Raw genomic sequence first — 25,020 nt, 5'->3', positions numbered from 1 at the left:
CTGCTTCCAGTGCTATTTCATAACTAGATCAAATCACCTGCTTTCCTTAAAGGGATACTCCACCCCAAAAAGAAAATTGTCAATAATCACATACCCCCATGTTGTTCTGAACCCGTAAAAGCTTTGTTCATCTTCGGAACACAATTTAAGATATTTTGGATGAAAACCAGGAGGCTTTTTACTGTCACATAAACTGCCAAGTAAGTTACACTAGCTGCGTTTACATGGACCCTTCTAATCCTATCGTAATAGGACTAGAAGCACAATCAGAATAAAAAAAGTCACATGTAAACATGTCAATCGGATTGAATTGGCTCGATCCGACTAAAATTTCGATCAGATTGTAAGGGGTGGATTATCCCTTTTGTAATCCGAGCGAGAGGCCATGTAAACACTTGATCGGATTGAAAAACGAAACTTGAAAGTACTGCACATGCGCAGTGATGTAGAAATAGCGTAATGACATATGACGTGCGGAACGAGGTGTTCTTCCTGGTGAATAAAGTGTCCTGTCATTATAAATCTCCCCTTTCACTCAGCATATGTGAAGTGGAACACGACCACGTCCCACCATTCCTCGTTTAAGACGCTCATCAACAGACGACTAGTTTTGAGTGCGGGAAGGGGCACTTTTACTCTTTTTTTTATTTTTTTTTGCAAAAGTAACGTTAAAGTTAAGCAGCACAACAGTTCATGTGCTGGTCGTCGCCTAATTAGGACCCAAAGTAGATAAATATAACATGTGCTTTTTAAACAGCAGCGGGAAACTCTGTATATTCATGCAGTGTGCGCATGTCAACAGAGTAAATCCAATCAGAAGCTTGTGACATGTAAGTGTGCACATCAACCCGATCACTTTATTTACTGTTCATGTAAACACTATGTTCGGATTAGTCAATCAGACTAAATTCTTTCCGATGGAAGCAAAAAGTGTCCATGTAAATGCACCTACTGTCAAGGTCCAGAAAAGAATGAAAAGCATCGTCAGAATAGTCCATCTGCCATCAGTGATTCAACTGCAACATTATAGAGCGACTAGAATACTTTTTGTAAATGAAGAAAACAAAAATAACGACTTTAATCAACAATTCCTCTCCTCAGTTTCTGTTCACATCACCATAGCGCCATTTTGGAGTTTATGAGTTGAACGCAGGCAGCGTATGCTGAGTCAGCCGAGACGCAAGGTTTTTTTTTTTTCAAAGTGTAAATATACGTAAAAAAACTTATCTTTGTGGGGCCGCTGATACAGAAGAGAGTACGCTGCCTGCGTTCAACTCATAATCTTCAAGATGGCGCTATGGTGATATGGAGAGAAACAGAGGAGATGAATTGTTGAATAAAGTCATTATTGTTGTTTTCTTAGTGTACAAAAAAAAAAAGTATTCTAGTCGCTTCATAATGTAAGGGTTGAATGACTGATGGCAGATGGACTTTACTGACGACATCTTATATACTTTTCTGGACTTTGACAGTGTAATTTACTTGGCAGTCTATGGGACAGTCACAGGCCTCCCAGTTTTCATCCAAAGCTTTCATCCAGCTTTTAAAGGTTTGCAACAACATGGGGATAAGTGTTTAATGACAAAATTTTCATTTTGGGGTGGAGTATCCCTTTAACCCTCTGAAGTCGATTAACGCGTATACGCGTTATGAGTCATTTTCTCCTGATAACCCCGAAAAGAACTTAAATTACACTTTCAGTTTTGATCGTACAGATAAGAGCAATACATAAATCGAATCTGTAAAGGGTTTACTTTTTTTGTATACAGACATAATAACAAAACTTTGTGCACTTAGAAAATAAAGATAACAAACAAGGTGTGCTGTCTGCAGCATTTGTCTGCAGTGATCTTCATTTACGAATGCATCATTAAAATTAACTGTAACTCAGTGAATACTCAACAAAGAGACATGAGAGAGATATCTATAGAAAGCCTGATATGTCCTGATATGTCTTTATGTTTTAAACTAAACAAGAGCTGCCAAAAACAAATATTCTGTGATAAAGTAATCCATATGAAAACAACGCGATGTCTGTTTTTCACGTCTCTCTTCATTATCTCTAATGTGACCGCGCAAGATTGTTAAAAGGGATTTCTGAAGGATTCTGTGACTGGAGTAATGATGCAAAACAATCAGTTTGAAAGACAGCTTTGATTGTTTCTGATAAACTGTTTAACTGCACTCCCAAGTGGATATTAAATTATGTTGTGGGATAATTAAATATATTCTAAATAAACTACAAACATAAAAATTATATACATTTATTTTGTCCTCACATTCTTTCTTGTAACTCATCCCTCTAAAGCCCCTTTCACACTGCCATTCCAGCAAATACACTGGTAAAATGTTCTGGCAATTGTTCCCGGGTTGCTAGATTTTGCACTTTCACACTGCCGGTGATTACCCGGGATATGTGCGTGCTTTCACACACAATCCGTAAAGATCCCATAACGACACGTGACATCAGGGTGTGACGTGTAATGAACGTAGGGCTGGGTACCGAACTTCGATGCCTTTATGGTATCAACGAAAAACTTCGATACTATGAGTATCGAAAAATTATTTATCTTTCGGTGCCAAATTTCGGTTCCAAAAGCCAATCGGCCGGCTGTGTCTGTTTGAGCTTGTAGAATACGTGCATGTAAGGACCTACATTCGCCATGATTGGCTGTCCACCACCACGTGACGTGATGGTGGGATATTTGAAGATACTCGCAGTCACACAACACAAGTGTAGTTGTTTTTTCTCCAAATGTTCCCGTTTTATAATGCCAAAGAGATCTAAAGTGTGGCTACACTTTATAAAAGTGGATGCCGAGTCAGCTAAGTGCAACATATGCAACAAGTTTATTGCAACCAAAGCCGGCAATACGACAATTTCACACTGGCAGCAAGAGGGAAAATGTCCACACAAAGAAGAGATGAGTGCCACAGAGCAGTCACAGGGTTTATTGTTAAAGGTTTGTTACCTTTTTTTGACAGCCGAGGCCCCATGGTGGAGGTGAGCAAGCTATCGATATAAAGAGTTATTTTCTTTAAAGGTAGTTTGCCAGTATAGCCTCTTTTAGCCTGGATGACATATTACTGTTATTGTCAGTAAAAATTGTAATAATAATAACGAAACCATTATATTGTTAATGTTTTGTGCTCTGATGTCAATTAGGGAGATGATAAGCACCTTAAACCCCCAGTATCAGTCCCCCAGCAGAGACATGTTGTCAAATACACTTATTCCTGCATGGTATGCAGTAGAAAAAGGAAATCTGAAGAGAAAGTTGCAAGTTGTGGCTGATGTGGCGGTGACTGCTGATGGGTGGACCAGTGTGGCTTAAGACCACTATTTGACCGTTACAGTCCACTGTGTGAAAGAAGGTTCCATGATGGAGAATGTACTCCACACAAGGGCAGTCTACACGTCCCAGACAGGGGAAGTCATAGCAGAGGAAATAGGAGAAATTCTAGATTAATTTGAAATAAAGCACAAAGATGTAGCCATCACTGTAGACAATAAAGCAAACATGGATGTGGCAGTGAAAAAGATGAGCATTATAAAGATTGGCTGCTTTGCTGACACACTAAACATTGCTGCTCAAAAACTGTACAATGTGTCCTCCGTTTCAAGGTGGGCAGGAAGGATCCATGCAATGGTTGTCTGGTTGAAGAGGTCTAGCCTGGCTAAACCTTTCTTAAAGGAAAAGCAGAAACTTCTCGGTAAGTAGAAATTAGGGCTGTGCAAAAAATCGAATGTGATTTTCATGCACATCTCATCAGTAAAGACGCTCCTTTAATTAGAAGCATGTGTGTTCAGATCAGGGTTGCCAGGTTTTCACAACAAATCCTGCCCTGTTGCTTCTCAAAACTAGCCCAAAACTAATCGCGATTCCAGGAGGTTCCCAGATAAAAAATTGCTTCCCAGGGTTAAAATATAAGATTTTTTTTTTTTTTTGGCATGCTTGTCTTGGTAAAATTTGCATTTTAGGGGATAAATATCACGTTATTGGTATTGGGGTCGCTTTGAACCGTGGACATGAAAAACAACCGCAGACTTGGCAACACTGGTTCGGGTGGAGCGTCAGTTACTACACAGAGCCGTAGTCTACCGACAACTAACACAAAATCGCTTTCAAAATCGACAAAGAATCGCCAACGATTTTAAAATCGATTTTGTGTAGATTGTCAGTGAATTACGGCTCTGTGTAGTAAATGCCAACCAGTGTGGCCAAGTCTGTGATTGTTTTTCATGTCCGCGGGTCGAAGCGACAATACCAATAACGTGATATTTAGCCCCTAAAATGCGAATTGTACCAAGGCAACCATGCCATAAAACTTACATTTTAACCCCAGAAAGCATTTTTTTTATCGGGGAACCTCCTGGAAACGCGATTGGGCTAGTTTTGGACCAGTTTTGAGAAACAACTGGTCAGGATTTGTTGCGAAAACCTGGCAACCCTGATTTGAACGCACGTGCTGGAGATATACTTCTAATTACAGGAGCGTCTTTACTGATAAGATTCGCACGAAAATCGCATTCGATTTTTTGCACAGCCCTAGTAGAAATCAAAATATGCTAAACTTATCTTGTCTTGATTAAATTGTTTATTAAACTGTTACCCCAAATGGATAACCAGTTTGACCCATTGGTTTCTCTCTGTAGGCCTTCCAGAACATGCAGTCATCTTGGATGTTAAGAACAGGTGGAATAGCCTCTTTCTAATGATGGAGATGTCCTTGAGCAGTTCCCTGCCATCCAGGCAGCTGCCATGGACGCTCGGTTAAAGAGGTCAATGGAGAAGGACAGGTATTTGAATTGGCTTGTTCTACTATCATCAGTACAGTGCTAAATATCTTTTGTTAAGAAGTTTAATCTTGTTGATAAAACCATGTATGTGGACATTTTCATATGTGAAGTGCTTTGAGGTCTCAGAAAAAGCACTATATAAATGTAACAAATGATTATTATTATTATTATTATTTTCAGACTGGAGTGAGTTACTGATGATGACTTCATAAAAGCTGAGGAGTTTGTTAAAGTCATGAAGCTACTGTATACTTCAACACTTTGCATGTCCGCTGAAAGGATTCCAACATTGGGTCAGATTCTGCCCATCTTGGGGAAACTTGAGAACCACTTCACTATAAGTGCAGAGGACACCACATTTACTAAGTGCATAAAGAAAAAATCTGGGGTGATCTTTCAAAAAGATACCAAGTAAGTATCATAATCCTATTGATTTGTCAATTGTTTTCATAAGGTATACTCAGAAATCTTACTTCTATACTATGTTCTTGTCTTGCAGGAGGAGTGCATTCGACAGTTTTTGGCCTTAGACCCAAGATTTAAATCAAGAGTGGCAGATGCAGTGTGGGACATAGTAGAGAAGGAGCTGATTAATAGGGCCACACATCATCAGGTGTGTTTAATTTTCTTATTACTGGTAATCTTTCTCTACCCTTTTCCATTGTTAATTAAATCAAAGGAAAATGATACCTGGGTTTCCACCAAATATAGAATAAAGGTGAAATGAGCCAGGCCCAGCAGCCCGATGAAGACAATGAAAAGGCAGTAAGTGATGATGACTTATCTGATGAAGATTGTGCAGCACCAGTGGCAACACAGCAACAGGTAAATATATACGGACATCCTGTTTCTTTCTTGTTGTTGTTTTTTTTCTGTTTGTAGAAGCGGGCAAAGCTTTCTGCCTTGAGGAGATTTTTGCAGAGGAAGACATGGCGATAGAAGTCACAGCCAAGAGCATGACCAGCACCTCAGAGAAGATTCAGGAGGAGATACAGCTCTACAGAGGTTTGCCGTGTACACTCTCTACAGTGAATCCAGCAACTTGGTGGTGGAGTAAGAAGGACACACTGCCAATGCTATCCAGCCGACATGTTGATATTTCTGAAGAAAAACTGCTGAGCGGTAACCCACATATACAGTTTGATTTTGCACTAAAAAGTTTTTTTTTTTTTACATTCCTTTGCATTTTAGTTGGTTCAATATTAGCATGTACACAATATTATTTATTTATAAAATGTTCATGTTGTGGCAAAAAGGTTTCTCTTTTTTTGTAAATTTTGGCCAAGTTAGGATTGATACGATGTGTGAAGTGTGAGTGTGAAGTGTTACCAGAATTAGTTTTAATTAAGATGAAAAATAAAAGTTTTGTGTTTAATGTATTTGTGTTGATTTTGAAATGGATTTTAAAACACATGGTATCGGAAAAAGTATGGTTAGGAACCGGTATCAAAACTGAGGTATCGAAAAGATTTTGAACAATACCCAGCCCTAAATGTACGAATCGAAAACATTAGGCACGTTATACTTTCACTGAATCAAGCGAACGATCTCGCCGTCAGCGCGGAAAGTGAGGAACTAACCGATCTCTGCCTCATTACAGTTTGCACATATATTTTTTGTTGCGAACGTTGATCTTCCTTCAAAACAGCTGGTAAAAGAGTCACGCGGTAACGCGTGTCATCACTTCGACACAAGATTAGATCTGGATTTTGTTCACACAGCGCTCGTCCCGGGTTGAACCCGGCAATGTTACTAGGTCCCCATCCCGAGTTCAATGCCGGAATCAATCCCGGGACGTTGCTTTCACACAGAAGATGACCCAGCAATGTTCCGGCAATATGCCGGGTCTGATGTGCAGTGTGAAAGGGGCTTCAGTGACACAAGCCTGACTGAGAGGCTCATTATGCAGGCCTTTGTCTTCTCAGGTGTAAATCACAATGATATTCATGATAGTCGACGCCTATTCGCATTTGCCTTTTACCAACAAAAAATGTCTTAGAATACTTAAATATATATATTTTTTTCTGTGAGTGACTAAACAAGATGATTTTCACATAATTTAGAAAGAAAAATTCCAGGCTACAAGCTCCAGCTCTCAAAAGTCCCAGGAACCATTGTTCTGTATGTGTTTTATGGCCTTAATCAAGTGATTTAACATTTTTAGTTTTTCACTAACCACGCATACATTTTTTTTCTCAAAACTACAATCATGTACATACATGCTGCTCACAAAATATTATAGCCCAGTTTGTGCTGATTACAGTGAGACTAGACTTTAGCCATTTAGATGTTTATAAGAAACTGAAAAAAGCACAAATGTCAGGGCATGACAAAACTTCTTTAGCCCCAAAAATACCCTTAGACTCCAGAGGGGTAGGAAACTAGGTTACAGGTTCTTGTGGCAATTTCAATATGGCCAGTGGCAGTTCAAATGAGCGTTATCGATGTCGATGAAAACTCTAGAAGTCAAAGGAGGGGCTAAATATAGCAATGTTCGGTCATCAGTGTTCATTTAGTATGGAAGAGATGAATGGATTGCATTGGTGAAGAGAAAATTTTCAAAAAGGTAAAAATGTGCGAGCATTACCAAAAATAGCAGTGCATGAAGTCTCTTTCATGTCTCTCCAGATCTTTGCGCACAGCACAGAAAACACTCCTATGTCTAGTGAAAGAGCTAAGTCTTGGTGGCTTCATGCTTGTAGACACAAAGTTGTTGTGGCCTTTTGGTGACTCTGTTCTGTGTTCTGTGGTGTAGGATAATGTTTGAAGCTACATGTCCTGGTGTTGCACACTCATGCTGTCTGTCTGACTAAGAGACGGCAGGAGCATTGACCATTAGCCGATTGATTTTCACTGATCCGCTGTAATCTCCTGCTTTAATCTCCATCTCTGGGGCTTTAGACACATAAACCAACACTTCACAGCATTGCCCCCATAAAGCCTACTGGAAACCTCAGATGCTAACTGGTCTCCTCCTCTGTCAGACACCAATCCTATCCAGGATTTACATGCAAATCATTAGTGGCCAACCATTCATTTATTTATATATATATATATATATATATATATATATATATATATATATATATATATATATATATATATATATATATATATATATATATATATATATATATATATATATGACAAACTCATTGAGGTTATATGTAACTAAACCTAACATAAATACAACTTTATATATTTTTTTTCAGTCTAACCACTTTGACCTGAAATGCTTACTTCCACATAAGTAATTTTTAAGAATTTAACAACATGTTCACATGTTAATGTTTCTCTGATGTCAGTTAGATGTCACATGGCATGCAGAGAATATATTTTTTTTAATGTTATTTAATTAATCATCTGGTTTTCATCAACTCACAAACTCCCTGCAGTTCCCTCATGAACCACGATATAAAGAACTGCTTGCTTTTTCAATCAAGACTCAGAGATCAGAATTAAAGGGATAATCTCTCAATAATCTGCTCTATCTATTAGCATCTCACTGACTGACAGTGTGATGAATAGCCTTCTACACACAGCACATAGTATCTGTTCTCACAAGTCTTTTCAACAGAAGAGCGTCTAATGAACAAATGATACGGATGAATGAATGAATGAATGAATGAATGAGGCATTGTTAATGACAAATCTAAATGTAGACTGATGCAAGGGAAACGGACTACACACACAGCTTCATTTCACTCCCATCAGGATAAAAACACTAATAACTGCACAGCCATTTGCACTCTGCATTGAAAACGTATGAACGCGCGGTTGCACCTCTGAGAACTCTTAAGGCTTATTCTGTGGCTTTTATATAAGCCTTTTGACGGGTTGTGTCACAGAGCTGTAAAAACAGTTATGCTCACTAAGTGAAGGAATCGCATTTATGCCAAACTCTTCTTACAAACCAAAAACATATGCTCCCCTTCGATCCATGAATGCCTCTCTCAGAGATGTCCCTCCAGAAAATGTGCAAGATCTTCTCTGCACTCTTCCCACAATATTTGTAATCAACAACATAGCAGCGCTGCATCTAGTGGCTTCAACTGAATAGGCTAAAAAATAAAAACTTAAATTGCTATGACACTTACATCATCATCGCATCTCGTGTGCCACTGATAACGCACACATAAAATTAGATTGCAAAGTTTTTGCATTCGAATGTGGATTTTTATGTTAAATTCTAAGAATATTCAAAACTCATTTTTCTTTTTGACAGCCCTAATCTATACCCGTCTATTTAGCTAAACTAACCTCTAATTTTTTTATGATTTAACAATCATGTTGTATGTCTTGTAAGCATACAAAAGAGGAGCTACAGGTGCACTAACATGGCTTTTTTGGTTATCGAACCACATAATAACACATTTATTCAAGCCAATGATGGACACAATGCTCTTTCTAATCAGATCTGAATTAATTCATAAAGAAACCTCTTCACACGCTCAAATGTTCCAATTTCAACTAATAAAGACTGTCAGATTAATTTTTTAATAGTGGGTCTGCTAGACTAAGGTCATAGAAATAATTGGAAAATGTTTTTATTGCATTAATATTGGCATTGTGAAACAGGCAAGCTTATCTGCTCTTGCCCTAGAGCTGCGACATAACACAAAGTTGACCATTTCACATTACAGTTCCAAAAATAGGATAACAGCAACACTCTCCCACTCTCAGGGAGCTAGAGAGGCGCACACAACAGCACACACATTAACTAAACATTTTAGATAAAATCAAAAGACTTGACTAAATGGGTTCAGTGTCCTCAATGATCAAGAATAGGAGTGAGCTGTAAATGGATCACATTTTGAATATCAGACATAAAGTAGCTGCAGACATATCACTTATGCACAGTAATATGTAATTATCACACTGCCAAAACAGTAACAGCTGCTAAAATGTTATAAACTTTGTTTACCAACAAAGACACAGGGGGTCAAACAGAGAGAGAGAGAGAGAGAGTGAGAAGGAGAGAGAGCTGACACAAAAGTGCCATGATCAGATTTTTAAATTTTTTGACCAATTAATTTGAATGATTATTCCAGGTTAAAATCAATAAAATAGTGTTAATTTACTTGAACAATTAACATTATAAATTATAATGTGCAAAATTCATTAAACAGACGAAAATGAAATAAAAATGAAAATACAAAAAATAAAATTATGAAAAATAATGAAAACTATTAAAATATACAATAAACTACCAAAATATCACAACACTGACAAAAGGCCATTTCAAAATAATTGATTAAATTATTGTAATTTTCTAAAATTGTTGTTCATGAAAGAGGGACATTAATTCTAAAGCCCTGAAGATGACACTTTAAAAAAAAAAATCCTGATATTTCATTTTTTTTGTGTGACTGTAGAAACCCCTGCACGGTACTACCATGGTATTTCTAGGATAGAATCATGGGTCTTTGGGTATGTATCTTAAGAAACCATGCCACTTTAGACATGTACCGTAGTAAACTTTGAAGTGACATGTAAACACATGGTAAACACATACAGTGGGACACCATGCAGGTTTTATCATCTGATACCACAAGCAGCACTAGATTACTGCCAGTACTTTTGTTTGGGATGACAGAGAATGTGTCAGTGTCATATACTCACAGGCGATGTAGGCAATGAGCGCGAGGGCGATGAGGATCTTCATCATTCTTCTGTTAATGACTGTGATCATCCAGCTCATCCGCTTCATCCTCCAGCACACACGGCATTGAGCTCTTCCTCAACACCACTGCATCTCACTCGCATCTATCACACACTCACACAGCCTAAATGATGACTGCTGTAGCCTGCTCCAAGTGATACAACACTGCACTAGTATCCAAACATACACGACAACTGAATTATAAGATGAAATACGACAGTTTCAGAATAAACAGCTGCTGTATGTGAATCTGCCCAAAGCTAACCAGGCTAACTTCTTCTCAAAACTATTTCTGCGTCAAAACAATATCTGACAGTTTAGATAGTCCAGCGTTTTTGTGTCCAGCAAGCATCCGGTTGAATCCAGATATTCGGTTAAAGAAAGTAAAACGGCATTTTGTTTGGCAGTTGTTATATTTTCTGAGGTCAGTCAGCCCTGAAGCGTTAGCGTCTTTAGCTAGATATGCTAATTAACTTGACGCAGTATCACTGGTGTCTGTTTGAATCCTCTGTCTAGTCCAAGGATCGCGGTTGATCGATGATCCAATGTTATTAATCAAGAGTTCCGTGACAGAGCAATAAAGCGGCTCCACAGCATTTAACGCTACTCTGAGCAGGATAGCATAAGCGATGCTTTCTGTTATGGATTAAGCATCCTGCACTGATAGCAAGAAATTAAAGCTCTTTTGTTTTCTGCTAAAATAGAAGCGAACCATCTGACGAGCTCGTGTAAGCATTTTTATATCTTAATATATGGTATATGTGAATTTAAAAAAGGCAAAGGCTTTATCGGTGTATTTTCTTGTGCGTTGACAGAGGAGAGTAATCAAACACAGAATTATTCACCATTCTAACAGTGGCCCATTCATGAATAACGTGAGGAGCCTGCAACGTTAAAGTGCAGTGATTTTCCACGTTGACTCATACCTCTCTGCTTCATTTGACTATTTATTGGACTTTGGACAGCCCTAAGAGGAAAACAGCATAATGATTTCCTTCGATAAAGCATTCTTATTTTGCAACATATTTCACATATTAACTAATTCATTACACAATGTGTTGTAGTTTTTCAAATGGCAACTTCTGTTGAAGGACAAAATGTCTCTTGTACCAAAAAAAAGAAAAGAAAATAATAATAATAATAATAATAATAATAATAATAATAATAATAATACTATATATATATATATATATATATATATATATATATATATATATATATATATATATATACACATACATACATACACACACACACACACACACACACACACACACACACACACACACACGCACACACACACACAGGCATTGCATTTACCATGAAAAGTACAGACCCAGCAATATGCACAATTATTATATACAAACACTGGATTAAAAAATGAATTAGTATTAACAATATTTCCAAGTGGTAGGTAAAACTTACACAGCTCTTTTATTTGCCTTTGACTTTAGAATTTGCCTCTTTTTTTTCTATTTTTTTTTTTTTTTTTTTTTTTTTTTTTTTTTATGAACAATATCAGAGCAGACATGGAGCTGATTTCAGGGTCACAATCAACCAGCTGAGAACATCCAATGCTCAGAGGCAACCATTAATATTCCGATATTTGCAGAGTGTTGTAAATACAGACATACATATGAGTAGAACATACAGAAGCTCTGTCAACAAAAAAGCGATAATCGTGTGGATGCCTTGTCTACATGTAAATTATTTATGGAAATGTTGGCAAGTTAGGAGGTTATAAAGACAGACAGACAGACAGACAGACAGACAGACAGACAGACAGATAGATAGATAGATAGATAGATAGATAGATAGATAGATAGATAGATAGATAGATAGATAGATAGATAGATAGATAGATAGATAGATAGATAGATAGATAGATAGATAGATAGATAGATAGATAGATAGATTCTTTCCAAAACATTACAAATTGATTCCAGACTTTATATAGAATAGCCTATATGTTGTCTTCCTCTGATGACCTTTACAAATTGCTTAGTTAATGGAAATACTTGAGGATACACAAACTGTTCATCAATTTTATGGATTATCCTAAGGTTATTTCACGTCAGGTTTCCGCAACACCATGTGGTGCTTCAAGTTGGCAAACATTTCTGTGTCTGATGTGACTGCTCATTTTGCACATAGAAGATTTAGTGTTTGTCAAGTCACCTGAAATCTCTCTAATGAATGTGTATTTGTGCGCCATGTTTTAATATTTAAATGTCAGAAATTTTGATAACAACTACTACAGAGAATCTGAAGGGATTCTTTTTCACATGTGCAGAACAGAGTTTAAGATCTCCAAGCTCAAAATTACCAATCTTAGTTTTTGACATTTTGAAATCAATAAATCGGCATCCTGACTGTGAGTAGAACTAACTCTCACCTTATCCTATCCTTTACAGTTTGTCAGGACAATGATTCACTCTACACCTTTGCCCCTAAGGCTTTATGCTTTGTTGCAATAACAGACAGCTAGAAATATCATTTTGGATATCCTTTTTTTTCTCTTTAGACAAGGTAGATCATAGCACTACCCACCAGAGCTAGAACATTGTCAGGAATGAATTCTGTACTGACATTCATTTAAATATATATTTGATTTGAAAAAAGAAAAGAAATGAATAAATAAAAAAAAATAAAAATTAAAAAGATAGTAATAAAAAATGGATGGCGGACTTTTAAAACTGACTACTTTATAAATATATTTTTTCACAAATATATTTAAATTCTCATTCGTGAAAGTATTAGATAATTAAATATGAAAACCGGTTGAAAAATTCATAGTTGAACAGGTTCTGAAAACTGAATTTGAGGCATAAAATGACAGATTGGCATTAAATCAGGTTATAAATAACCATGTTTACGCTGTATTCTCAGAAATCCATGGGCACACAGTGTGACTAATTAAGTCTATGAGCTTATGAAGGATGAAATTCATTTGTGCATTGGTTAATCTTAGTTTCGTTAAGCACATTTGTGTTATAATCATATTAAATTAATTAAACACAGCTCCTCTAACTGCGGGAAATCCTTTGAACATCAGATATCCTAGTGATATGCAACTTTCAGTATGACTATGCTGATTTATTTTTCACTAATGCACTAGCATCAGCTCCCTCTGATGTCGTATGCCGTTTTCCACCGCTGGGGTGTTTATAATTTCTGATGGGTTGATAGTGTCACTTATTTATTTATGCACACTCGTGCTCCTTTTGGACGTGTTTATATGTCTCTGAGGAATATTCCCTAAATTATTCCTTCTGATTTAATAGCAAAACATACATCTAAACACCTGTGTTGCATTATGTATATATCATCTTGCTGCTGAATTGCTGTTTATGAGTAATTTTACTTATATAATTTTACATATTATTACATTAAACATGATACTTAATGAGACAAAAAAAAAAAAAAAATGAAGACAGGATATGTTGTCAGAATGAACAGATAAAAACATCACAATAATCCACAAGGATTCATGACTCTAAAGTCCACTCCAGTTTAAACATTTGCTTCTGGCTAAAATCTCCTGTCAAAAAAAGTAGCTTCGTCTAAATCAGTAAAAACATAAGAAAAGATCAAGGTGCAAAACATTTGAGACTAAAACTTTGGACTTTTCACTGGAGGAGGCATCATTATGGATTATATTTATAGACTCATCTTTTGGCAGAATCATAAGTTTAGTTAAAAAGACTTAATGATGGATATGTTTCTTACAAACACACAACTTTTTGCTTCACAATATGTTAACTGATGGACTGGAGCCATATGGATTACTTGTAGGTTATTGTGATGTTCTTAACAGCTGTTTGGACTGTCATTGTGACGGCACCCATTCACTGCAGAGGAGCCATTGTTGAGCAAGCTATGTAATGCCAAATTTCTCCAAATCTCTTCCGAAGGAGAAACAAACTCATCTACATCTTGGATACCCTGAGGGTGAATACATTTTCAGCAAATTTAAATTTTTGGGGTGACCTATAAAGCTCACACACACACACACACACATACACAAAATCTTCACAGCACAAAATATAATAATAATAATTTTTATATGGGTGGATAGCATGTTTATTTATATGCAGTGGTAAAGTCCATTTTATTCTGCTGTAGTTTAATTTGTTGTAGTGGCTGTAATAATATACTGAAGCAGCATGCACAATTTCTGGAGAATAGGTTAGTGACAAATCATTGACCACAGGATTGACGTAAAAAATCCTATCCAGAAAGTATGAACAGAGCAAATAAGCATGACAGCAAGCCAAGCAATTCCCCTCAAAGCAATAGAATGACAGGCAGAAACCATTGGAATTGAAGATAATACACTTCTAGTGTTAGAAAATGTTGTTCTGTCTAATGGCCGAGAAAGGCACCCAGGCAGCTTATAGAAAGCATACACTGTTAAATACACTCTCACAAACACACACACTCGCTCACAGTGAAGGAGGGAACCAAGCAGAGCTGTTTCTGACATGATTGTGATTCAGTCCTTTAAATCCACAGCGAAAAGCAACTCAGCAGGACTTCTGTGTGACTAAAAGACTTTCAAGAAGAATGAACTCAAATACTTTTTTTTTCAGGGGACATTTGTAAAATATAACCGTCATGAAACACTTACAGGTGAATCATTTGACTGGTTCAGAAAAACTAAATAGTAGCTTGTCTAAAACCTAAAATTAGTCACAAAAGCAGATTTCAACAGTAAACAGCATTTGAAAGTGCAACATCTACTTTGCATTACAGATTTCAAACAATGGCAGTATCTGAAATGGCTGCATGTATCCAAATTAACCACAGTCTGTCTTATTTTTACACTGATTTTACATATAATTTTTTCCCTGACAAATAAAATGTTATATTTGATTTATTCTGATTCTAATATCTTTCAGTCATATGTCAAACTCACACCTGTCCAACCTTATCTGTTATTTTGTTTCAAGCCAATATGTGCGTCAATACTGGCATTTGTACCGTACATGCCACTGAAATCTGTAAATTTCACAGAGAATTATATCTAAAACTCATGTTTCTGTTAATGCTTGGTTCTTTCGCAAACCTATAAATCAAATTTACAACACTCTACATGCACCACATTTCCCTGAAGCAACACAAAATCATTATGAGTGATGAAATTGAGAAGAAGATATGATGTGTTGATTTTAGATTGCGTAGGAGGCACACTGTTGTGAGCATGCATTCTGAACTGAAGGAACTGTTTTGCATTAGAAAGTCTGTAGTTTCACATTAAAATCATATACATGTTCATGAACTTTTTAACTGTTTATGAAAGCTGATTCGTTTATATCTAACATTTTTTTTACAGGGTTACCAGAATCTCAATGTTTTATTTTTTATTTATTACATTTTTTGCGCCTCAGGTTCAATGTTTCTGTTGCTCCGTGTAAGATACACCACTACATTAGAAATTGTAGTGTCAGTGAAATGGAATTAAATATGGCAGGGCAGGAAAAAAGTCACTTCAGATGACGTGCAAGAAAAGATTTTACACTGCCATCAGCAATTTCTTTCAGAAGTTACATAATTGTCAACAATGCAAGAACTATGAAGAATTAAATGGATTAATTAAGTAGGTTATTTTGTGCTGCTTTGTTTGGCTGTAGGCCTATTCAAATTCACTAGTTCATTTTTTGTTGTTAAACAATTTGTCACTTGACTTGCAGGGATTCATGGAGAATTCATCCTTCTTTTATTCATCATTTTCTTTACTATAAGCATTGGTCATGGATATGGGTTATCGTTCAACTAAATATTCTCAGATGCCAAATGAACACTTCACTGGTGGTACAGAAGCACTTATTAAAGTTTGAGCTGGCACAGAGCAGCCATAACTTGCCAAAAGTATAGAAATTCTTTGAATTTTTTATTTTTTATTTTTGTATTTTTTTAAACAGTTAAAGCAAGCCATTTACAAGATTTTTTTGCAATTTGCCAAAGTTCTCACAGAAAGAAAGTTACAAAAAATACTTTTTTTGTAATACTAATACTAATACTAATAATACTACTGCGGCTCAGGAGAATGCTATGGAATTCTGTGATATGAAAAAGAAAGGAAGAAAAGATTTTCCTTCAGACAGTGTTTAAGGGACATTAGAGGCTTCCATTGCAGCTTAGATACATGCCTGTTAAAGAAAGACTTCATTTTTATAAACTGCCATGGATGTAATTCAAGTTCAAGCTTAAAAAAATAGGAAATTCCAGGAAATAAATTGCAGGGAAATATGACATTAATTAAAATTAGATATGGATGAAGTGAATCTATTGCACGAAAGGTTAGTAGATATTTGAATAAGGTTCACTAGATGTCAAATGTTAATTTCAAAGGCAGTGCTTTATTAATGATGAGTCATCTGGTTCCAAACACTCTTTATGTTCAGTTGAATTGTTTCATTTCAGGTGGCTGGCTAATTCCTTTTTAAACAGTTTTTAATATCTCTAATATCTATGTTTTTGATAGATGGCATTCCAGTATTTTCAAATGCTTTGCTAGAGTGTGGGACAAGTCAAAACAAGATGGGATTTCTTTACACCACTACAGGAATCTAATTTGCACACCCCATGTATCATGCATTGATCAGAAGATGAAAGTCACATGAAACTGTCAGTATAATGTACCTGGACAAGGCTAACCTATGTCGCTCCTCAAACAAAATCATAAAAATGTTCATCTAAATCACTCAGGAAGTTTCAAATACTTGAGGTCTATCTGTCGATCTGTCCATCAATCCCTTCGTCTGTGGTCTATTGTGTGAATAATTACATATTACCTTACAAGCTCCTGTTTTTCTTCTCTTGAGAAATAATCTTAGCTGAATTTACATTGTGGTATTTGTTTGACTGCCAAACAAATTGTGAGCTTTCGAGCCAACTGTTGGTTGTGGCTTAATCTTGTAAATGTATCCTTTAGGTTTTCAATATTTAGGAATAAACATTACACCCAATTTGTGTGATTTATTTTAAACTAATTACACCCCATTAGTTACCAAAATTTGTCAGGACCTGTCCAACTGGTCAAACCTCCCTATTTCTTTTTTGGGCAAGATTAACAACATAAAGATAAACATCTTACCTAGGTTAAACTTTTTATTTCAAAATCTGCCCTGCTATTTAGCTACTGGTTTCTTAAAGAGCCACACAGATGGGAAATCAAAAATTACCTGGATTACAGTGTATGATGTAGCTGTCCATCAGTGTAAACAATGTGCAAAGTAATAAAACCAAAAAGTACACGATTTATAAAGTTATTGGCTTCTAAAGTAAGGAGTTGACTCTGAATTGCTGAAACGAGTCGTTATAGATTTCAAATCTTTTGCCCATCTCTATGTACGTCACTAGGAACACTTAAAGTAATCCATATGAAAACAACGCGATGTCCGTTTTTCACGTCTCCCTTCATTATATCTAATGTGACCACGCCCCCGCGCTGAACGCGCTATTCAGATTCAAACTGAAGCGCGCGGCTTGAATACACCCACACAGAAGAAAAAGCAGCGAGACTGTTCAAGTTTATTTTACTGTTTGCTTTGCGATGAGAAGAATAAGACATAATTCACCCCAAAAAGATGCTAAGGCATTGTTTACCGTGAAGTTGGTACCGTGTGCGGCACAACCCCCGAAAGGTGGGGTTTAAGGAAACTGAATCTTTTGAACAGCTTCGCGCGAACCGTTTGGGGATCTCTGAGAATTGAGGTAATTTTAAAATTATATTTTGACAAAATGACAATGTTTTTAACCTTGGATGGATTTAAACCTGTTGTACAGGACTTATAAACAGTGATAGGAAACTTAGAATTTTCATCTTACTGGCTCTTTAAAAGATGTAAATTCCATTATATCAAAATTTATCTGGAATAAAAAAAGCCTAGACTAAAATTTTCTATTTTACTGAAACCCAGAGAATTAGGAGGGACTCCCTAATTTCCAGTTATATTTTTGGTCTGCCCAGATTAAAAATATGATCAATTGGTTTCTAAATATAATGGACTCACAGTAGGTAGGGATTGAGGCTTCGAGATGTTTTCCAAATTTGTTGTGTACCCTACAATTTAGTTACAATGTACATAAAATTGAATCAGTATCTAATATTTTACGGTATCAAACACTAGCATGGAAAGATATTTTAAAGTATTTGAATATTCCAAGCATCCCATCTTTAAAATCTCCTATTTCCTTCAACCCTGATCTACCCCATGCTAACCAGAACATTGGTCTTCGTTTTTGGAGATTGAGGGGAATTTTGGAGCTAGGCCAGCTATTTGACAAGGCCCATCTCAAATCTCTTCAATTGTTAAAACAGGAATTTAATTTACCTAATAAGGATTTCTTCAAATTTTTGCAACTACTAAATTTTCTGGAATCACTTCTAAAGGACAAGAGAATCCGCTTAGATCTCTTTGACATAGAAAAACAACTGTACTCTTCATTTTCTCTTAAAAATAGGATCTCTGTTTTTACTCCATGTCGTCTAATGTCGGTTCCTCTTCCTTAGAGCCCTTGAAACTAGAATGGAAAAAGATTTTGGAACTAATCTCAGTGACGAGGATTGGGCTTCGGCCTGTTCAGACTTATTTATTGACTTATTTTAATCTTGCTTCCACAAGATCTTTCCTAATGCTTCCCAACTTTGTTTCAAATGCAAGTCTAATATTGGTACGGTCATGCATGTGTTTTGGGACTGTGATATGATCAAGACTTACTGGAAAGAGATACATAAAGCTGTTCAGAAGATTATTGGTAAATATTTTGCTTTAACCCCAAGTAATATCTCTTGAACTGTAAAGCTGAATTACATCTCAACCACGACCAAGAATGTGTGTTACATTTTTGAAAATGTATACTTTTGTTGTGGTCCACTTATCATTTCCCTTCCGTCAATATGTGGTTGAGTCAAGTTGCCACATATCTACCTTTAGAAAAACTAACCTGTGATTTACACCGGAAGTCTAATGAGTCTTGTCGTGTTTGGTCCCCTCTTTGGAATTTCCTTGTGAAAGTATGTTGATTGTCTTTATTTCTTGATTTGTGTTTAGACTGGTGCTATTGCCCATCATTCAACCCTTGAACTATCATTGTATAACTGTATGATGGACTGTATGATGGATGACTGTGTATACTGCTATGGGACCAACGCACGGGTTTGTTACTGTAAAACTATAAACACATAATAATAATAAATAAAAATCTTGTGAATTTAAAGAAACATTGGTTGTGTCCATTTTGGTATGCAATTTATTTTTTGATAGTGTCTATGTAATTACAATATAATAGCATGCTTGCAATAAACATATAAATATGCAGCTGAATATGATGCAGTGGCAAGTCATGGGTTTCCAAAATTGTGTTGAACTGAAAAAATGTCAGTGTCAGCTTATAATTTTTTTGGAACACTTTACTTTTAATCAGGAACATACAGACTATATAGGCTTGAAATAGATAATACATTGCAGTAGAATGAAAGCAAGCTCTCTAATCATATACCACAGGGATAGGATTTCTTAGTGGTCCATTAACACTCACTTAAGGACATTAATCACTGTTTAGTCCAAAACCCATCTTCTGTAGGCCTTTGAGGACAACACTTTGTTAATGAACCATGCAGCAACTGCTAATGATAGAATCATAACTTTATAGTAAGGGCTCAAGTTTTCTTGAAACTGCAGTCTAAAGATGACCTTGCAACACTGGTTATAAACATCATCTATTTAATAAGTGAGTGAAGTGACATTCAGCCAAGTATGGTGACCCATACTCAGAATTTGTGCTCTGCATTTAACCCATCCGAAATGCACACATTTATGCTGCGACGCCCGGGGAGCAGTTGGGGGTTCGATGCCTTGCACAAGGGCACCTAAGTCGTGGTATTGAAGGTGGAGAGAGAACTGTACATGCACTACCCCCACCCACAATTCTGTCCGGCCCGAGACTAGAACCCACAACCCTTCGATTGGGAGTCCAACCCTTTAACCATTAGGCCACGACTTCCCCTTTTATGCACTTGTGATGGAGCAGACTTTGATAGGCTGAGAATGGGTCTCCTGCGGGACATGTTAATGTCCAAAAACAAACATAAACAAAACCAAAAGAGATGACTTAACCTACAAATTTTCTTCAGTATAACTTGTTTTATGCACACATCCAACAGCCCAGCAGTGCAGATATTCACAAGTGCTCGGTCCAAACCAATATATATAAAAACACTGTAACAAAATAAACCAAACAACTATATAATAAATATATACAGATTTTCCACTTGCATCTACCAATACACAAAGGTTTTTTTTTAGCTCGAGGCACCTCAGTAGCATGTTTGTTCGACTTGGTTAACAAGGCCCGTTTGATGGATGTCAGAGTTAGGTTCGTTTGAATGATGTGAACGCTGTCTTCCGTACTCAGATGCGCACCCGCGAACCAAGTCCACTTAAAAACGGTGGTCTGGGGTACGTTTCATGTGAACTCTGGTACGGTTCGCTACTCTTGTGAACGCAATCGTTCCAAATCGCTTAAGTGAACCGTTTTTAATGACAAAATATTTGATGAAACTGTGTGTTTGTGTGTGTGTTTCACTCACTTTCCTGATGAGCGTGACTGATGCGCTGCAAGCAGAGAGCTGTACATCTCATTTATGTTCACCTTCAACGTTCTTTAGTGCATTTTCAGTACATTCGTAAGACAGACGCAAGTGCCATTATGTACCGAAGCTTTATAAACAAAATGAACAGTTCAAAAACATAATACATAAAAGTGCAGAGGGTTATGTTATGCATTTGCCGTCTTCTCCTGCGCTGTCGTTACCAAGCAATGGGGTAAACAGCTGCTGGCTTGATGATGCAAGCGAACCGCGGTTCGGACTCAAATATTATAATATGAACACAGTCCAGCGGGGGCAGGGGGAGGGGGGAGCAACCGAACTCAGGTTTGGACCAGGCAAGTGAACCAAGTGTGAAAGCACCCTGAAAGACCAGACTCCACCCATTTTCAGGCACAACCACTAAAAGGTAAGTTATTATTTAATCATCCACTTTAAAATTTATACAAAACTTTGTAAAGTATTAAAACAAATCACCACTCATTTGCAACCATAATATAAAACCACCATATATTAGTTGTCACCAATCTGTTTCTCTTTACAGATTGAAATATTCAGGTACCCCACAATACAAACAAACATGATTTCACCGGGTCCTTAGACTGCCGCGCACCAGGTCAAACGCCCGCCTCAGGAGGTAATATCGTAGAGCTTCTAGGGCCCACTTTATTGCAAGGCACTCCTTTTCGATCATTTAGTGCCTAGTCTCCCTGGGAAATAGCTTCCTGCTCAAAAACACCACAGGCATCTCTGCCCCCAGAGCCTCTTGGGCCAGCTGCTTCAATCCCTTTGTCAGAGGCATCCACCTGTACCAGAAGCCGCCGGTTGAAGTCCGGATTCTGCAGCACTGGTGGGGAGGACATTTTCCCTCTTAGGGAATTGAATGCTTTTTCGCAGGCCTCTGTCCATTTCACCGGGTTCTTTGCTGCTTTTTGTAGTAAGTCTGTCAGAGGTACTGAGATTGAGGCAAAATCAGAAAATGAACCGGCGGTACCAGCCCACAAGACCCAGGAAGGAACGGACTTCCTTCTTCGTCCTAGGTCTCAGACTGTCCCAGATTGCTTGTACCTTACATGGAGTTTGGATCAAGGGACACCTGCCAGTACCCCTTTCAGAGGTCCAGTGTTGTGATGTACCGGGCCTGCCCTATCCGTTCCAACAGGTCAATCCTTGGCATAGGGTAGGTATCGAACTTAGACTGGGAATTCAGCTTATGAAAGTCAACACAGACACGCAGTGATCCATCATTTTTGGGACAATGATTAATGGGCTGCTCCACTTACTAATGTTGGGTTCAATGACACCCAACTCTTTCAATGTCTCAATTTATGCCTTTAGGAGAGCTAGTAATCATTCTGGCATTCTTTGTGGTTGCTGTCTTGAAGGAGTCTGATTAGTGAGGTGTATGGTGTGTTGGATGAGCTCGGTCCATCCAGGCCTTGGCCGCAATAGTGACGGGAACTGATAGAGGAGATCTTGCAGTTATACACGCTGTGGCTCATCAAGGTGATCCAGCATCAACATTGCAGTATCTCTCTGCGGTTGTATATCTGGGCTAGGCTCGTCTTCCTCTTCCTCTACTTTTTTCACCATCAAAACCATGTCTTTGATGCTTACTGTTTCCCTCCTTCCACTCCTTCAGCAGGTTGATGTGATAGGTCTGGTGGGTCTTCCTCTTTTCCGGGTAGTTAAGCTCATACGTCACCAGACCCATCTTCCTCACCACAGTATATAGCCCCTGCAACGTGGCAAGCAGCTTGTTGCTTGAAGTTGGTAAGAGTAACAGTACCTTCTGTTTTGGTATTAAAAGATGAAACCAAAATAATACCATTTTCATTTGTGTTTAATCACATTTCTGGCTTTGGATATCTGTATGTTCACATGTTCTTTCTGTAGCTTGTATCATTTGAACTATGGCATTCTAGTGCATTTAATTCAGTGCTTATTTATTTTCTCTGACTGTTGTTCCCATGTTTAAATATTGGGACAGCAACAATTAACATAAACATGCATTTTGTAAAGAGAACAGAAACGAAATCTGATTCTTCTACGTACAGAGGAATATTTAATTTAAAGTCTCTAACAATACTGCAATGAAAAACAACCACTATCACTAAGACAAATGACCTGAGGTTCATCCTCAATCCCTTTTTACCCTGAAAGCTATGCAAAATGCTGAATGGATAAGTAAGTGAAAGCATATCCATCTGGTAGTAATCTTTGTAGCCTTTAGTCAGCAGTCAGCTTTAAGCATTTATAATTGTGATTCTGATCCCTGGCGATTTGTAAGCTCCCTGAGAGGATGAAAGATGTGAACAGATTTAGAGACATCAGTTTCCTACTGTCTACTTTTTTTTCACAGTACATGGACCAAACAACAAGCTTTGAGATCCTGCTATTGTTGAAATTATTCTAAAAATGGTGGAAGGTTCTATGAAAATGATGTACTGAAGCACAGATAGAGGAGGACAACAGCACATATTGTGCCTAGAGCTACTGTACCATTAATATTACAACTAAATTATATCCAGCATTACTGAGAAAACAGTAGTATGCTGCCTATTTGATGACAGAGAAAAAAATATAAAAATTACATGAAATTGAGGATGGATGAAGAAGGACGTTGGGATGCAAACTTAAAGAACAAAAACAAAAAAGAAAATAGAAAGCTTTATATATTTAAATCAATCAAAACCACTGCCTTTTTAAGTATTTTAATAAACAAAGCCCAAACCATCTTCTTTTATGAAACAAAACTTTGTTGCCATTAGCGTGATGTAAAACAACTGTTCAAAAACAATACAATATAACAGTGCAGCTTTACTTTATTTCCCTCAGGCGTCAAACATGATCAATCAATTATGTGCACACACACTGATGCATGGAAAGACATTTACACATTAGTAGACTTGCATTTTTTTTGTCTCTTGGTTAACTGTTTAATGTACATGCTTATTATATTTTAAGCTGCAGTCCGTAACTTTTTTGGGTTAAAAATGATCCAAAATCAATATTTGAGCAAGTACATAACCAGCCAGTGTTCGAAACGACAAGAGGTCGTGGGTTGAGTTCATCAGACACATTTCATTTTTGGAAGGTGGGCCTTCAACTAATGGAGCCGTTTGTGCCAGGCTGCTGGGGAAAAAGGTATTGTAAAAATATAAATTATGTGAAAAATAATGCGTTTTTCTAACCACCAAGCATGAGAGCATGTTCTAGTACAGCCCCAAAATGAAACAAAATCAAGACATTGTAAAAGAGCATAATAGGATCCCAATAAATATTTTCTTTTCATGAACAATGACTAATGTTAATGTGCACGAGTCAACTACATCGTAGTAAGATGTACATCTGAATAATGCTTTAAATGTTAAATAAGTAACATAAAGATATGGGCTTAACATAAACACCCCTAATCAACATAATAAATGAGAAAATAATGATTTAGACTACATAAAATATCAAATTTGATGAATACAGGGAAGTCTGGTAAAGGCAGCTGAGCTAAATCTTTACAGTACTCCCCCCAAACCCCCCACCCACCCAAGCACACACCACCACCTTCCCTATTTACTCAAAACATAAACATTTCAATTGATGATCATGTACGAATAATTTCAAATATCCTACCTTCAGAAGTTATTCTTTTTTTTTTCTTTCTTTTTTTTTCTTAGAAGTCTTTATAAACTCGGTAAAATCCAGTTTCTGTAGAACGTTGCTCTCAAGAGACATTAGAGTCAGATGACAAAAATGCTCCTGGCCCATGACAGATCGCAGCCCGTTTTTTTAATAAGGCCAGTCTTGAGAATGAACACTCGCCGGAGGCATTTATGACAGGCAGTGTGAGAAATAAGTGGAGAGCGATGTCTATGTTTGGAAATACAGGGACTAATTTCCATTATTTTATTATCTTGGTGAAAGTTCTTGCCTTGGTGTTGGTTT

The 25,020-nt window shown here is 37.1% G+C and overlaps 1 protein-coding gene across 1 annotated transcript in view; it reads right to left on the bottom strand.

Moving 5' to 3' along the window:
• uxs1 (UDP-glucuronate decarboxylase 1) overlaps positions 1 to 11,116 on the bottom strand; it is a 55,119-nt gene extending 44,003 nt beyond the window's left edge. Inside the window, exon 1 of the mRNA XM_052565601.1 lies at positions 10,424 to 11,116. Coding sequence (XP_052421561.1) covers positions 10,424 to 10,511 — 88 coding nt within the window. The 5' untranslated portion in view covers positions 10,512 to 11,116. The remainder of the gene's footprint in view (positions 1 to 10,423) is intronic.
• Between the last annotated feature and the right edge of the window lie 13,904 nt (positions 11,117 to 25,020).

The sequence above is a fragment of the Carassius gibelio genome, chromosome B9, assembly GCF_023724105.1.
Source record: "Carassius gibelio isolate Cgi1373 ecotype wild population from Czech Republic chromosome B9, carGib1.2-hapl.c, whole genome shotgun sequence".
NCBI classification, from domain to species: Eukaryota; Metazoa; Chordata; class Actinopteri; order Cypriniformes; family Cyprinidae; genus Carassius; species Carassius gibelio.
The sequence above is the reverse complement of the archived record's forward strand: the minus strand, read 5'-3'. Positions and strand labels throughout refer to the sequence as shown.